Source organism: Eschrichtius robustus, chromosome 16 (assembly GCF_028021215.1).
Source record: "Eschrichtius robustus isolate mEscRob2 chromosome 16, mEscRob2.pri, whole genome shotgun sequence".
Classification (NCBI taxonomy): domain Eukaryota; kingdom Metazoa; phylum Chordata; class Mammalia; order Artiodactyla; family Eschrichtiidae; genus Eschrichtius; species Eschrichtius robustus.
In genome coordinates this window covers 21,841,057-21,857,672 of record NC_090839.1, presented here as the reverse complement: position 1 = coordinate 21,857,672, position 16,616 = coordinate 21,841,057, and the positions used below count along the sequence as shown (strand labels likewise).

The window sequence follows — 16,616 nt, the reverse complement described above, 5'->3', positions numbered from 1 at the left end:
AGCATCTTTTTATGTGCTTGTTAGCCATTTGTATATCTTCTTTGGGGCAATGTCTATTCAAGTTCTTTACCCATTTTAAAATTGGTTTGCTTGTCTTTCTTTGCTGAGTTGTAGCAGTGCTTTATATATTCTGGATATTAAGCCCTCATCAAATATAAGATATGTAAATATTTTCTCCCATTCTGTAGGTTGCCTTTTCATTTTCTTGATAATGTCCTTTGATGTACAGTTTTTAATTTTGATGAAGTCCTATTTATCAACTTTTACTTTTGTTCCTCATGCTTTTGGTATCATACCTAAGAACTCACTGCCAAATCTAAGCTCATGAAGATCTACCCTTATGTTTTCTTCTAAGAGTTTTATAGTTTTATCTCTTAAATCTAGGTTGTTGATCTGTTTTGAGTTAATTTTTGTATATGGCGTGAAGCAGAGGTCCAACTTCATTCTTTTACGTGAAGAAATCCAGTTGTTCCAGCACCATTTGTTTAAGAACTTACTCTTTCCCCATTGAATGGACTTGGCAGCCTTGTTGAAAATCAATTGACTGTAGACCTATGGGTTTATTTTGATTCCATGTGTCTAGATATCCATTCTCATGGCAGTACCACACTCTTTTGATTACTGTAGGTTTGTAGTAAGTTTTGAAATTGGAAACTGAGAGTCCTCCAAGTTTGTTCTTCTTTTTCAAGTTGTTTTGGCTACTTGGGGGGCCCCTTGAAATTCTATAAGAATTTGAGGATCAGCTTTTCTATTTCTGCCCCAAAAAAAGGCTGCTGGAATTTTGATAGGGATTATGTTGACTCTGAGGATCCCTTTGGATAGTATTGACATTTTAACAATGTTAAGTCTTCCTACCTATGAATACAATGTCTTTCACCTCCTTGGTTAAATTTATTACTAAGTATTTTATTCTTTCAGATGCTTTTGGAAATGAAATTGCTTTCTTAATTTCCTTTTCAGATTGTTCATTGCTGGTGTGTAAAAACACAGATTTCTGTGTGTTGATCTTGTAACCCACAACTTTGCTGAATTTGTTTATTAGCTCTAGTATCTTTCTTGTGGATTATTTCGTATTTTCTTTACACAGAACCGTGCCATCTGTGAATAGAAACAACTTTATTCCTTCCTTTCCAGTTTGGATGCCTTTTCTTTCTTTTGCAGGGTAACTGCTCTTTTTCTTGTCTAATCGGATTCCTTTTATTTGTTTTTCTTATCTAATTTTCTTGTCTAGAACTTCCAGTACAATGTTGAATAGCAGTGGTGAAAATAGGCATCCTGTTTTGCTCCTGACCTTAGGGAGAAAGCTTTCAGCCTTTCACCATTGAGTTTGATCTTAGTTGTGGGTTTTTCATGAATGCCATTTATCACATTGAATAAGCTCCCTTTTATTCCTTGTTTTCAGAGTGGTACTTTTTCCTGTTGTTCTTGTTTTTTTTGTTTTGTTTTGTTTGTTTTGTTTTTAATCATGAAAGCTGTTGGATTTTATCAAATGTCTTTTCTGAGACAACAGAGATGATCGCGTTTTTCTCCCTTCATGCTATTAATGTGGTATATTACATTGATTGATTTTCTTATCTTTAATTACCCTTGCATACCTGGGATAAATCCCACTTGGTCACACTGTGTAATTCTTTTAATGTGCTATTGTCTTTGGTTTGCTAGTATCTTGTTGAGGATTTTTACATCTATACTCACAAGGTATATTGACCTGTAATTTTCTTTTCTTCTGATATATTTATCTGGCTTTGGTATCAAGATAATGCTTGCTTCACAGAATAAGTTAGGAAGTGACTTCATTCCTCTTAATGGCTGAATAACAACCTATTGTATGGATATGCTACATTTCGTTTATTCATTCATTGGTTGACCGATATTTGGGTTGCTTCTTCCTTTCAACTATGATGAAAATTCTGCTATAAACCTTTATGTAGAAATTCTTGTGTGGACATATGGTTTTGTTTCTTTTCGGTGTATACCTAGGAGTGGAATTGCTGGGTCATATTGTAACTGGATGTTTAACCATTTGAAAGTCTGCCCAACTGTTTCCCAAAGCAGCTGCGTTATTTTACATTCCCCCAGCAATGTATGAGGGTTCCAATTTCTCCACATCCTTCCAACGTTTATTATTGGACTTTTAAATTTTAGCCATCCTAGTAAATGTGTAGTGATATCTCATTGTGGTTTTGAGTTGCATTTCCTTGATGGCTAATGAGGTTGAGCATTTTTTCATGTCCTTATTAGAATTTTGTGCGTCTTATTTGGAGAAATGCTCATTCAGATCCTTTACCTATTTTTAAGTTGGAGTTTTAAAAATTTATAATTTAGTCGTGAGAGCATTCTATATATTTGTAATACAGAATATCATCTTCTATGGGCCCACACCAGCAACCCTCCTCCAAGCAAGCACTGCCCTAGGGTTCCTGGACCCTGCTTTGTGTGGCAGGCTTTTGCAGAGGCCTGCAGTGCCTCGGGAGGTGTAAAAATACCCTCCAGCATTCCCCATGTGATCAGGCAGAGGCTGAGCCTTGATCTGAAATTGTACATTGGTTTCCTTCCCTTCTCTGTCCTGTTTCCCCTTCCTGTGGTTTCTCTCATGATCTCCTCTTCAGCAAATCACCTGTACCTGAATCCTTGTTGCCAGGTGTGCTTCTAGGGGAACTTGAAAGAGCTTGGAATGGCTGAGGAACTAAAAGGAAGTCAGTGTTGTTGGAACTCAGAGAACATGGAGACTGGGGAGTAAGGTGAGGCTAGAGTGGTGGGCAGAGGCCTGACCCCACAGAGCTTTGTAGATTACAGCGATGGGCAGGATGGGGGTTATCTGGAGAGCCATGGGATGCCACTGGGCTCTGTTAAGCAGGGAGTGGCATTATTTTACATTTTGCAAAGGTCCCTCTAACCTCGCTGTGGAGGATGGATAAAAGGGCCCAAGTGGCTGCAGGAGGACCACTGAGGATACTGTTACAACTGTCCAGGGGGAGAGAGGATGGAGACTGGGATGAGGATGGGAAGGTGGAGGGAGAAAGAAGAAGAAGATTAGAGAGAGATGAGGGGGGTGGATCTGGGAGCTCTGGGGAAGTTCAAGGACAACTTGTAGGTTTTCAGCCTGGGTGCCTGGATGCATGGTCAGTACACAGAGAGGGAGGCAGGATTGGGAGGGCAGATCAGGAGTTCCACAGGCCAGACGACACCCGTTTGCCATCCCTGGTCTTGCCCAATCCCCCCACTTCACAGATGGAGAAAATGAGGCCTGAGGAAGTGCGGTGGTTCACCCAGGTCCCCGTCATGCCCCAGACTGAAGTGGGTGGGATCCAAGGATCCTGCCGCCCAGCCAGAGGGCTTGTTTATTCTCCAGGAGGCCCACTGGCTCTGGCCTCAGAGAGCTATTTTGCAGCTGGGAGGTTTCGGGCCTGATGGGTTTGTCCTGGGCTGGAAGCCAGTTCACAGCTCGCAGAGAACAGAACATCTCTGTTTCAGGAGGGCAGCCTGTGTTGCCTGCTGCCCTGTCAGGGTCTGATGTGGGTAACTTGAAGGCATGAGGGTGTGGGGTCCCCACCTCAGAGTGGCTGACATCTGCTCTCCTGGATTAGGCATGGACAAGAACTAGGTCCAGATTCTGAGGTTTCCCCTTCTCTAGTCCTTCCTTTCCTTGCTGTGTGACCTTGGGCCAGTCACCTCCCCTCTCCAGTCCTCAGTCTTCTCATCTGTAAAATGGAGACATCCTATAGTGTGACTTTTGTGCCCTCAGGGTTGTAGGGAATATTGGATGAAGAAATGGATGGACAAAAAATACACCGTAGTCTGTAAAGTGCCTAGACTACAATTTGGGTTCAGTCCTACAACTGCCCCAGTGGGTTTCTCAGACTTTACAAGATGGCCACCCCTCTGGAGAGGAAGAGGCCTGGTGTGGAACTCAGGGATCCCAGGATCTTATTATCCTGGCCCAGCAGGCTTGACAAACCCATCGGACAGATGGGAAAACTGAGAGGCGGCCATCTGCTCGGAGTCACCAGGTTATTAAGCCTGGATTCAAAGGCTGGGCTCTCTGATTCCAAAGACAAGAAAGATCCTTATCCATTCAATGACCTGATTGTACAGATAGGGTAAACCAAGGGCCAGAAAGGGGAGGCAACCTGCCCGGGGTCACACAGGCAGCTGGCAGCAGGGCGGAAGTGTCACGTGAGGTCCCTGACTCCCAGGCCATGCTCCTCCTATCACCTCTTGCCCACCAACCCCTGGAGCTTGAAAAGCAGTTTCCTCCTCAGTAAAATGGGGTGAAACTAGTATTGGCTTCATTGGATTGTTGTGAACATTTCAACAAGCCCCGCAAAGCTTTTAAAGGGCTTAGCACCAAGTCAGACACAAAGAAAATGCAGAATAAATGTTGGCTAGTAATATTATTATTCATTATTATATTTCATTTCTGCATCCCCTTCTCCCCTTTGGGCTGCTGTGAGTAGACAAGTTGTGGGCGTTCGGCTCTTTCTGGAGACAGAGGGATGTACAAGATGGCTTTGGGGGCCCCTCCCTCCCAAGGATTCTTGGATTATCCATACCCCTCCTCAGCCCCCCTGAGCACTAGCAGTAGCTGTAGTCTCTCAGAAGTCAGTTTTCATCCTTGCACCCCGGGTACCCTGGCTCCCTGCCTGTGGTCCCTACTGGCTAGATGCTGTTGCTATGGCAACAGCATTTTAAGAGCCTTCGGCCCCCCTCTGAGTCAACAGGCCTGGATGGAGATGGACTGATCAAATGCCTCCTGCATCCTCAGGCCTGTCTGGACAGAAGGCAGGAGACTGGAATGCAAGAATCAGAGCTGGCTTGAGGTGGGGGTTGGGGGCGGCTCAGTTCTCAGCCACAAGGTTTTCCCAACAGCACCCCACCTCACTGTGTTGCATGAACACTTGGTTACACGTGCAGACTCCAGCCACCCCTGCCCCAAGGGTCTGGTTTTAACTATCTGGGGTGGGATCCCCTAAGACGTTGCCTTTGATCAGCTCTGCTCGTGGTTCTGAGGCAGACAGGCCCCAGACCACTCTTGACGAAATCTTAAGTCCTGGAAGATTCCTGAAGACATTTTGGGCATTGAGGTTTGTGTGGCTCTCTCTGCTGAGATTACTCTTTTTTTTTTTAATAATTTTTTTAAAATTTACTATTTTATTTATTTATTTTTGGCTGCGTTGGGTCTTCGTTGCTGCGCGCGGGCTTTCTCTAGTTGCGGCGAATGGGGGCTACTCTTCGTTGCGGTGCGCGGGCTTCTCATTGCGGTGGCCTCTCTTGTGGCGGAGCACGGGCTCTAGGCGCACGGGCTTCAGTAGTTGCGGCGTGTGGGCTCAGTGGTTGTGGCTCGCAGGCTCTAGAGCGCAGGCTCGGTAGTTGCGGCGCATGGGCTTAGTTGCTCCGCGGCATGTGGGGTCTTCCCGGACCAGGGCCCGAACCCGTGTCCCCTGCATTGGCAGGCGGATGCTTAACCACCGAGCCACCAGGGAAGCCCGAGGTTACTCTTGAGAAACCCTGTTTGTCCTCCCAGGCCCGCTCCGGTCCTGCCTCCCTCTCCTTCCACAGCCTCATCTTGTGGGAGGATGTGCACCCCACCCTCTTCCTGGAGCCAGGAAAATTCCAGGGCTGGGCTACCAGAGGCCATGTTGGTGATGCATCTCAGGGCAGAGACGGGCGCACTTTCTCCGGATAATGACATTCAGGGGAGGCGCTAGCCATGGTCACTCTGGGCTGTCTTCTAGATGCTCTATCTGAAATCAGAGCATCTCCAGCCTCTTCCCGCTGTCCTCCCGCACCACCTGCTGGATGGGGACAAGGCTCCCTACCCTCCAGCCCCAACCATAGCAGAACCCGATGACGCCAGGCCCCAGAGGCTGTGCCCAAAGAGAGGCTGGGCTTGGGGGTGGGTCTGAGGAGCTGTGGTGGGGAGGGGAAGAAGGCAGGGATCATGGGAGAGGGAGGTGGTCCTCTCTGGGGTTCCTTGAACTTGAGACTGATGCTCATGTCTGTTGGAGGAGCCAAGTGACAGAGTAGAGGTGCAGCAGACAGTCCCCCTCCCTTACCCCTTCCTTGTGCACTAACTGGCCTCCGGCAGGTGATTCTCTTTGCCCGAGGCCAGTGGCGTCAGTGGATAAATTACATGTGGTAATTCACTTGACAGCACCCCCTTTATTCCCTTCCCAGACTCGCTCCCCTGCTCCTCCGCCAGTGTTTCCTGGGATCACTGCCAAATAAATGCGCACTCGAATCCTTGTGGGATCTGTTTCGTAGGACCCTAAGACAAGAAGCCACTCCCCCAATCTCCCCACCCTGGGTTCTATTATGAGGGCAACTTTGCCCCTTGTGCCCCAAGGGGAAGCTTACATACCCCTGAACCCCAGGTGGGCATCTGGCCTGCCTAAGTCGGAGATCTCTGGAAGGATCGGTACCAACAGCTCTTTCCACGATGAGACTGCAGGGTTTTGGAGCCAATCTCACGCTCTTCCGCGTCCTGCCCTGCCCTCCACTCTCTCACTATTCTGGATGTGTGAGTCGCGTCTTCCCAGAGCTTCCTGGGGCCGGGAGCAGGCGTGCGTTCTTGTCCACCGAGCACGGGCCAAACTCAGTAGCCACGTCCTGACGGATGGTCCAGGGCTCCCCAGCTCTGTCTTTAGCTGGGCCCCACCCGAGCCATACCCATCCCTGCCGGAGCCTGGTGTGATGGACGGGAACTCCCAGCTAGAGGGATGCAGGGGGACTTGTGTGGGGTGAGTCCTCCAGAGACGTCTGTGAGTCTGTCCCCTCCGAGGAGAAGCTGCCCCCGGTGGGCCGGGGGATCTGACTCTGCCTGGGGAGCCGCTGCCAGGAGAAGAGGGTGGCGAGAAAACGCTCAGGGGCAGGATCCAGGGGCCCATGCGGGCTTCTGCCTTCATCAGCCTCAAAAGCCGGGCCAACTTCCTGGGGTGGACGGGCTGCTTGGAAATTTCTGTTCTGTACGCGTCTGGGGGCCCAAGGAGGCCAACAGGATTTTGGCGAATGATCCAGACCCAGTGAGTCCTGGAGGGGCAGGTCCCGTCTTCCCTTGTAAGTGACTTCTCCATTCAGGCCCTGGCCCTTGGCGGCCGCCCCTCTGAGTTCCCGGCCCGCCGGGTGGGAAGGGGGACCTGCCGGGCATGGACAGTGGGCCAGTGCCTTCTTCAGGAGGGTCTGGATCTCCTCGTGCCTCTCCCGGGCCTCCTCCCACAGGTCCTGGCCCAGGGCCTCCCAGCTCAGAGAGGCCACCTGCAGCCGCATGGCCGTGAGCTTCTCAGCAGGGAACTCTGATGCCAGGCGCTGCAGGTAGCGGTGGAGGCGGCGCTGGTCCCCAGGGCTGGCCCTTTGGGCCTTGCCCAGCCTGAGCTGGGCCATCAGATCCTGGCAGTCCATGTGGAACCAGGTCATCTGCGAGACAAGAAGAGAGGGAGATGGGGGTTCCATGAGGGCAGGGATATGCCTCTCTGAGCCAAGAGGAGGCTTAAAGAATAAATATAGCTAGACTGAATTAATACAAAAATGTCCAATCAGTGTTAGGGCCTCTCTTAGCACAGCTGTGATTTTCTCCACTGCTGATGACGACAATATTTCCCTTTCTTCCCCAGGGAACACCACCCTCCGTTACCCACCGGGAAACAGTCCCCAGCACCCTTGGGATCTTCAGGCACAGTCCTACAGACCTAGGGGCCAGCAAGGACTCACCCCTCTCTGGGGCTCAGTTTCCCCCTCAGTAAAGTAGAGGTTGTGATACATAATCATGAAAATTTGAGTGCTGAAAATTTGGATTCTCAGATTGTATGAACCCCTCATGAGTGGTGCTGAGGGAGGAGTCTGGCTAATATTTATTGAACACTGACTATTTGCCAGGCTCTGTGCATCTCATGTAGGATCACACTGAACCAGCAGCCCATTTTACAGAGGAGGAAACTGAGGCTCACACATGTGAAATCACTTGTCCCAGGTCACGCTGCAAGTCAGGGAGGAGCTGGGATTCAAACTCAGCTCTGTCCAGCCCTCAAGAGGGTGTCTTCCAAGCACCTCCTTGCACAGGAGAAACTGGCCCAGGCAGGGCCCTGCCCTTGCAGTCACACAGTGAGACTGTCAGCCAGCCCAGGCCCGGAGGCCCCCTCACTCTGGCTGGGCCTCTGCCGCATTTTAGGATCCTGCCTGTCCCCACTTCACCCACAAAATGTCTGCAGGCTGCAAAGGAGCCAACATGTTCCCAGCAGCTCGTGAAAAACATAATCTTTCTCTCCATTAATTTAGAAGCCAACAGCAAGCTGTTAGGCGGTGGGGATTGGAGAACCATTTTCTCCGAGGAAACCATCTTTCTGCGGATTAAGGGAAGTTGTCTTTAGATAAATGGCTTCATATTTGCAGAAGCACACTGAGCTCATGGCTGGGAAAGGGCTCCATAAATCTCCGTTAGCGACACAATCGTGTTATTATTATTTAGTGCCAAAGCTGCCGCATGCCTGCTCTCCACCTGGGGCTGAGCCCAGCACTGAGCCGTCCTGTCTGTCCGTCTGTCTGTCTGGGACCAGATATTCCAGGCCAAGCTGGACAGAGGTGGAGGACACCTCGGAAATCATCTTGCCCCACCCCTTGTTTTGCAGATTAAAATTCAGGGCCAGAGAGGAGAAGGGGCTGTCGAGGGGAAGAGCTTTCCAGGCTGAGGGAACAGCCAGTGCAAAGGCCTCAGTGCTGGAGCCAGTTTGCTGTCTCCAGGGAAGGCCGATGGGGCTGAAATCAGCTAAAATTAGTAAACAAGGGAGAGAAGCTTCCAGATCCCCTTAATCCATGAGGCATTACTCCTCCTACCACTACTACTAATGATAATAATATCGGTGTTAAAAATAATAATTTCAGATTTGAGCAAAGTCGGGTGTAGGGGTGGGGGGAGGGGTTACTTAGGTTTAATTTAATTCTCACTTCTCTGCACTAGAGCCAGATGACCTGGGTTCGAATCTCAACCATGCCACTTCCTAGCTGTGTGACCCTGGGTGAGTGACTTGATTTCTCTGTGTTTCCTGCCTCACAGGGTTGGTGTGACAATAAAACCATAGGTGAAATGACTAGAACCGGGCCTGCAGACAATAAGAACCCCGTACGTAAGCGCTGATTATTATTATTATCATCATTATTCTTGCCGAGGAGCTGAGGCCCAGAGCAGTGAAGGCCACTGTTGAGATCACAGAGCCCATGCAGGCGTAGCCCTGACTCTAAGTCTCAGATCCTGTTGCTGTCTCGCTCTCTAACTTCCGAACAGCTGGGCGCGGGGGATCCCTTCGCTGCCTCTGCCCACATCTACCCCCCTTGCCTGAGGGAGACAGAGAGTGGCCTGTCCTCCCGGTGCCCCAGGTGTGAGTTGACCGAGTCCCTCCCGCTGCCCCCGAAGCATCTGCGTTCCTTCCTTCCCCAGTGTCCCCCTCCAACCCATCTGTGCAGGGCAAGGTGGGGCATGGGAAAGAGCACAAGAATGGTGCCATGGCTTGCTGTGGGACCTTGGCTAAGTGGTGGCACTTCTCTGATCCTGTTTCCCTACCACTGCAGTAGAGGGGTGGGACGAGATCAAGGTTCTGAGGCTGGTCTTGACCCTGTGAAGTTGCCTGCAGAGGTCTATGTGTGGAGGGAAGGTCTATGGCTTTGATCAGATTCTCAGAAATCCCCAGGATCCTTCCCCTAATCCCAACGTTGAAGAAGCAGGTGGTTTCCTTTGAGAGATGGTGTCCGGGTCACTGGGAGACTGCCTGTGTAGTGGGACAAGCTGGGGTCAGGGATTAGCCGGACCTGGTTTAAGGAGGGTGACTGAACCTTGCAAACCTTGTTTCCCTTCTGGAAAATGCAGGTAGTGCGTCCTCCCCCTCGCGGGACCATGGCATGAAAAGAGCCTAGTGCTGTGTCTAGGCTGCTCCCTACCCCCACCCTGCGTCCCAGGTGTTGGCGGGGGGAGTCTGGGCAGGTGGGCTGCCAGGCTCACCTTCTTGCAGAAGTGGTGGAGGTGGAGCAGCGTCTCCAGGTCTGTGCGTTGCCGCTCGGCTGCCATGTAGAAGTGGGTCAGCTTAGCCCGGAAGGCCCGCTGGGTGAAGCTGCAGCCTGCCAGCTCCGGGAGCTCTGTTCCTCCCGCCTCCCTGGCCCTGGCCGCAGCTCCCAGCTGGGCCGCCTGCTTGCACAGCTCCAGGCCACGGCGGTACTGGGCCTGAGCAGGGAGGGGAGGGGTGTCTACTCAGCTCCAGCCTTACTGCCGGGCTATGAGACTTCCTGAGCCTCAGTCTCCTCATCTAGAAAATGGGAACCCAGGGTTTACTTTGCCTGCTGGGATTCTGCTTAGCGTCACCCTCTTCCGGCAAAATCCTCCAACCCCAGAGTCTGGGTTACGGGCTCCTCATCTGTGTCCCCACAGTTCTCCCTTTCTGGCTACTTCCCTGTTGCCCCCAGCCCCCCATCTTGTCTCCGCCCTCCACGGGCCTGGAAGTTCCCCGAGGGCTGAAACAGAGGCTGAATCACCCTGTGCCCTAGGGCCCAGCACATCAAGGATGCAGATTCTCTCCCCCAACCCCAGCTCTCTGAGGCTGACTCAGTAGGGCTAGGGTAGGACCCTGGAATGTGTATGTTAAGAAACCCTCCAGGCATTCTGAGGTGTGTCATCTTTGGACTTGGTAGTCAGGGAAGGCTTCCTGGAGGAGACAATATCTAAGCTGAATGCTTTGTGATCCAAGTTGCTCTCCTCACTGTCTTGGGAAGCTTTCTTGCACTTTCCCGCCTCCACAACTTTTCCCCAGCAGGGCCACCCCTGTCTCCTGCCCTCTCTATCCGCTCCCACCCCCACCCCTCAGTTTTAGAAACACACCGCAGCCTGAAGGAAGAAGTCCTCAAACTCTGCGTGGGCTTTCTCCACTGTCTCCAAGCTTCCGTCCTTGGGGGTCAGCACTTGCAGGCGCTGGCTTCCTTCCTGCTCCATCCAGTTGCTGACCTGGGGCAGGGGAGGGAGGTATGGACGTGAGGGGTTGCTGAGGAGACATCCTTAGGCCAGTTCGCTGCCTTCCCGGGAAGCTGAAGTCTTGTCCTCAGTCATCTGGGGGCTGGGCCTATGCCACCGGCCTGGACTGAAACCCTCCCAATTCTGGGGAGGAGAGGAGACAGCTTGGGGTGGGGGTGGGGTGGGGGTCACACCGTCATGTTCTTCAAATATCCAAAGGGGTCCCCATCCCTGGGGGCATCCAGACAGCGCCAGAGGAAGGTGCACGGACCTGCCATGAACTCCCTGTGTGAACTGCACAAGTCACTTCCCCTTTCTGGGCTTCAGTTTATTCAGTGGCAAAATGGGGTAGACGTGAGGATTCAAGCAAGGACAGAGGGGGTAAGATGGCTCTCGATCCCATGAGCAGAAGTCTTCTGCGTATTCTGGGGTGTCTTAAAAGAGCATCACCCACTTTATCCTCACAAAGCCCCATGCGGCAGGCACTAATATTATCCCCCATTTAACAGGTGAGGAAACCGAGGCACTGAATAGTTAAATACCTTGTCTAGGGTCACACCGCTAGTAAGTGCTAGAGCCAGCATTGGAACAAGGCCGTCTGGCTCCAGGCACACTGTGCTCCACGGCCCAGAGCATGAAGGGATGCGTTGGTTCTAGGCATCAACAGTTGGACAGAGTGGTGCCAGGTGTGGGCTCCGGGATCAGACCCCCAGGTGTGCGACTACGGGCAGATGACGTAATGTCTCCCAGTCTCAGTATCCTTATCGATGGGTAGGAGAAATCCTAGCATCTTCCCCACATCACTGGTAAGGGATGAGGTTGGAAAGCGGCGATGGACACAAAGGCTCTGGCCCAGGGCTTTGCGCAAAGTTGGTGTTTAAGAAATGCAGCTTCTGGAGCTATGTCTTCACCTATCAAGCACTATGGAGTGCCTGTCATGTGCTCCAAGAAGTGCCAGCCTGGTGTCATTATACCAGAGCAAAGCGCCTGGCTGGGGTGGGGCCTGGAGAGGCAGGAGCCGCCCACCCCACCTCACGTCCCAGGGCCAGCCTCCTCCTCCTCTCTCACCTGGTGGATGGCAGCTTCCAGGCGGCCCAGGTGGACGCGGAGCTCCAGCCTCCTCAGGAGGTGGTTGGACACAGTGACGAGGACATGCAGCTGGTCATCCACGAGGCTGTACAGGGCAGCAGCTTCGGCCAGATGGCTCCTGGGAGGCCGAGGAGTGTGAGAGAAAACCCAAGATGCTGACCCCCCTGCCCTGGAGCCCCAGCACCCCCGCCCAGCATAGGCATGCCTCTCTGGCTCCCACCAGCTCTGTGGCCCTGGCCTGGCTATTTCAGCTGATGACTTGCTGTGTGAGCTTGGGCAGGTCCCTACACCTCTCTGGGCCTCAGCCTTGGCCTTCCGTGGGACTGGGAGGACCAGAGGACACAGCGAGAAACCAAATGACCCTCCCTTTCCCCAGGAGGGGATGAACCGAGCTGGAGAGATCTGGGTTCAAATCCCAGCCCTGCTACCTTCTAGTAACAGAACCTTGTGCAAATTTCTCAACCTTTCTGTGTCTCCATTTCTTCAGCTATAAAAAATGGGGATAACAGAACCCATTTCACAGGGGGGTTGTGAGAATTAAATGATCTAACCCCTTGGCTCTCAACCCTGGCAACACAATCAGAACCTGCTCTGGGAGCTTTAAAAATCTCAATGCCCAGGCCCCTCCCTGACCCACCGGAGTCCTGCTCAGAGTGTGGCCTGGACCTCAGCGCTTTCCAAAGCTCCTCAGGCAAACCCGCCTTCACGCACTCAAAACACTTAACACAGTTCCTGGCCCGCGGTGCTGTTAGCGCTTGTTATTTCTTTTTTTTTTTTTTTTAAACTAATTTTTGTTGGAGTATAGTTGATTTACAATGTTGCATTAGTTTCTGCTGTACAGCGAAGTGAATCAGTTATACATGTACATAGATCCACTCTTTTTTAGATTCTTTTCCCATATAGGCCATTACAGAGTATTGAGTAGAGTTCCCTGTGCTATAGAGTAGGTTCTTACTAGTTATCTATTTTATGTACAGTAGTGTGTATATGTTAAGTCTGATCTCCCAATTTATCCCTCCCTCCCCCTTCCCCCTGGTAACCACAGGTTTATTTTCTACTTCTGTGACTATATTTCTGTTTTGTAAATAAGTTCATTTGCTTGTATGTGGAATCTAAAAAAATGGTACAAATGAACTTATTTACAAAGCGCTTGTTATTTCTACTGTAATGATGACAAGTGGCTGTAACACACCTCTCCACTCTGGCCTCTATTTTACAGATAAGAAAACATTTACACGTAGGAAAACTGATCCTCCAGAGAGAGGTTCTGACTCACACGCATGGCAGTCTGAATTGGAACTCAGTCCACGGCCTTTTCTGCACATGATTTAAAAAAATGATCAAAGCCAGCAAGACATAAATGAGGGGGTGAGGATGGGATTTCAGGAGAAACTTGGGTGAAGGGAGGAATCTCAGGGCTTTCCCAACACCCCTCAAATCCCACCCCACCCTCCTCTGCCCTTGGGGTCCTTTAGAAGGAAAAGGAAAAAGAGGAGATGGAAGGCGAGCCCGTTTTCCTGGAGGGAGCCTTGCCCTAAGCCTCCTTATCTGACTGTAGCTTCCCACAGGTCACTGCCCTTCCATGGAAGGGGTGAGCACCCAGGGTGCGTGAACAGGATGGAAAATGCCAGTCTGTCTGGCAAAGGGAGGGAGAAATGGGCGGGCAGGCAGGAGCTGCCTAAGAAACACGCAGTGGCGCGCGTGGGACCACAGCGCCCCCTGGTGGAGCTGCTGGTGGCCAACGGTCTGGAGGGGCCTAGGTTGGACCAAAGGGGCTTTGGGGGCCCGGTCAGTGAGGCAGGGGCATGCTGGGAAAGGCAGTGCCAGCCCCACCAGGCTGTGTGAGGGGCAGTGAGGACGACTCCACACCGAGCACCAGGGTCCACTGCTGCCCAGCGCTCACATCAGCATGAATCTCTCTGTGGGCAGAGCTCAGGGTGGTGTGTTCAAGATTCTGGGCTAGGCTGCCTGGGTTCAAATCTCAGCCCCACCACATCCCAGCTGTGTGGCCCTGGGCAAGTCACTTAACCTCTCTCTCAACCTCAGGCTCCTCCACTGTAAAATGAGGGTAATACTAGGATCCCCTTCGTGGGTGGGAATTAACCACGTTAATATTCTTAAAGCCCTCAGAACGATGCTGTGTTCATACTAAGTGCTATTGGGAGGAGGAGGAGGAGGAGGAGGAGGAGGAGGAGGTCAAATAAATAAAATGTTCTTGGAAGCTTATGCAAACTTTGTAATTGTGCTCATTCTAACAGAGATGAAATACATACAACTACCGGCTGATTTAATTACTGATTTGCACCCCTCCTCCACCCCACCCCTAAATTTAAGAAAATTGGTTCTTTCTAGGAATGCGTATTTCTTGCTCCGTGGTTCTGTGACCCTGGAACACCACGAGGTTCCCCTGGCCCCTGCCATGAAGGGTAGGGCAGTGCAGGGGTTAGTGCTCAGCTGGTCTGGCTGTTACTTCCCTTCGCTTAGCCTCAGGTGTCCATCAGCCAAATAGGAGGATGTGAGCCTCACATGGTCTTTTGAGGAATAAGAGGTGGGCTCTTAAAGGGGCTCAGCCCAGTGTCTGGGTCAGAGAGCGTCCTTGGTCCATGACAGTGACCAGAAATGGGGGTGCTGTCCTCTGATGCCTGGGCTGAGGAGGGGCAGCAGGGAAGGGACTTGCCAAGGTATAGGCTGGGGGCCCGTGATCAGGCCTCAGCCCAGGATATGGGCCCGGCAAACACCCCATCCTGGGCATCTTCAGATGCCCACCCTACGTGTCCCCTCAGCGAAGTGACCCCAGCTCCGAGTCCCAGCCTGGGGAACAGGATGGGGTGGGAAAGGAAAAGCCTGGTGTCCGTACCTGACGTCCGGGTTGAAGTTCAGCCTGCTGCCTTCCTGTCGCAGCCTGGCCAGGGTGGCTCCGCCTTCCCGCTGGAGGCCCAACAGGCCTGGGTCCCTCAGCACAGCCTCCATCAGCTCCTTGGACTTGCTCAGACACCTGGAGGCCTCCTGCCAGGGTCGGGAGGTAGCCTGAGGCTCAATCCCCACTTTCCTTCTATAACCTTCCAGGGCTCCCCACACCCCAGTCACGCCTGACTCCCCCAGTTTGGCGTTCAAGGTTCTACAGAAAGTCTCTCCTTTCCATCTCTAAAACATCTCCTCAAGCCGAGCTTCCTCTCATCACTGTGGCAACCTCACTGGTCCAAGCACCATCGTCTCTTGCTGGGACGCCCATCCCAGCCTCTTCACTGATCTGTCTGCGGCACTCTGGCTCCCCCTGCAGTCTGTTCTCTGAATGACAACCGGATGGATCTCAAAGTGCCAATCTGATCATCCCAGTGCCGCTGCTTAGAACCCTCCAGCGGCTTCTCTGCCCATTTAGAATCAAATCCCAACCCAACTCCGCCCTGATACAGCCCCGTGGATCCAGAAGATCCTCTCGTTCTATCCTCCCCTCCCCCACTCTGTTCCACACTGGCCTCCTTGCTCTTCCTGAACAGACCAAGCACAGACCAAGTCCCATGGCTCCGTCTCATCCTTCAGGGCTCAACTTCTATACCCTCCTTCCCCATTTTTCTCAAACTTACTTTCACAGCATTCAGCATCACTTGTAATGACGTGTCCATTTCTGTTTAGTTTTTAAATTATGACCTCTCGCACTGTACCATGAGCCCCATGAGGGCAGGGACAAGTCGATTTGCCCCAGGCTGGGTCTCCAGGCCGTGACACATGGTGACTGTCCAGTAAATATCGGTTGAATGAATGAATGAAAACAGAGCCCCTTCGCTGAGCCCTTGGTCCATGAAATAAGGGATGTGGTGTGGTTTCCCCACCTCAGGCTCTTGTCTCACCTGCACCCCTCCAGGGGGGTCACCCTTCTCAAACTCCTTGATGGAAGCCTTTAGCAGCGAGGAGGCCTGGCGGAGGTCAGCAAGGAAAGGGTCCAGCTTCTGCAGGAAAGGAGGCCAGAGTGGGGATGTTAGCCTGGGCCAGTGAAGAGGGTGCCTCTCCCCTCTCCCCACCAGGAGGACACGCGGGGTGGTGGTTCTCAAACTTTAGCTGCATCAGAATCACCTGGAAAGTCAATTAAAAAGCAGGCTGCTGAGCCTTCCTCCTGAGTTTCTGGTTTAGTTTCTCTGGGGTGGGTCCTGAGAGTGTGCATTTCTAACAGGTTCCCAGGTGACGCTGATGCTCCTGGCCCAGGGACCACAGTTTGAGAACCACTCATGCTGGGAATGAGAGAGAAAAAGAGAGAAGACAGGCCTGACCTACTCCCAGGCCTGTGGGAGAGGTAATGGTAGGAGAGGGTGAGAGGGCAGGGGTAGAGGACATCCTCTCCGGGTCCCACTTCAGCCCAGCTCCACCACTTACTAGCTCTGAGGCCTTGGGCAAGTTTCTTAACCTCTCTGTGCCTCTACTTCCTCTTCTGTAAGATGGGATCATTTCCCCATTTCCTGCCTTAGAGGTTTGTGGGAGGACTAAATGGGTTTATTTGTGCCAGGCACTTAGAATAGCACCGATACTCATCCTCATTATCAGTTTTATA

The 16,616-nt window shown here is 51.8% G+C and overlaps 1 protein-coding gene across 1 annotated transcript in view; it reads right to left on the bottom strand.

Moving 5' to 3' along the window:
* Positions 1-6,711: 6,711 nt before the first annotated feature.
* Positions 6,712-16,616, bottom strand: part of KIAA1755 (KIAA1755 ortholog) — a 41,235-nt gene continuing 31,330 nt past the window's right edge. Inside the window, exons 10-15 of the mRNA XM_068524729.1 lie at positions 15,922-16,020; positions 14,931-15,079; positions 12,053-12,191; positions 10,856-10,978; positions 9,986-10,204; positions 6,712-7,413 (exon numbers count right to left, since the gene is read on the bottom strand). Coding sequence (XP_068380830.1) covers positions 6,712-7,413; positions 9,986-10,204; positions 10,856-10,978; positions 12,053-12,191; positions 14,931-15,079; positions 15,922-16,020 — 1,431 coding nt within the window. The remainder of the gene's footprint in view (positions 7,414-9,985; positions 10,205-10,855; positions 10,979-12,052; positions 12,192-14,930; positions 15,080-15,921; positions 16,021-16,616) is intronic.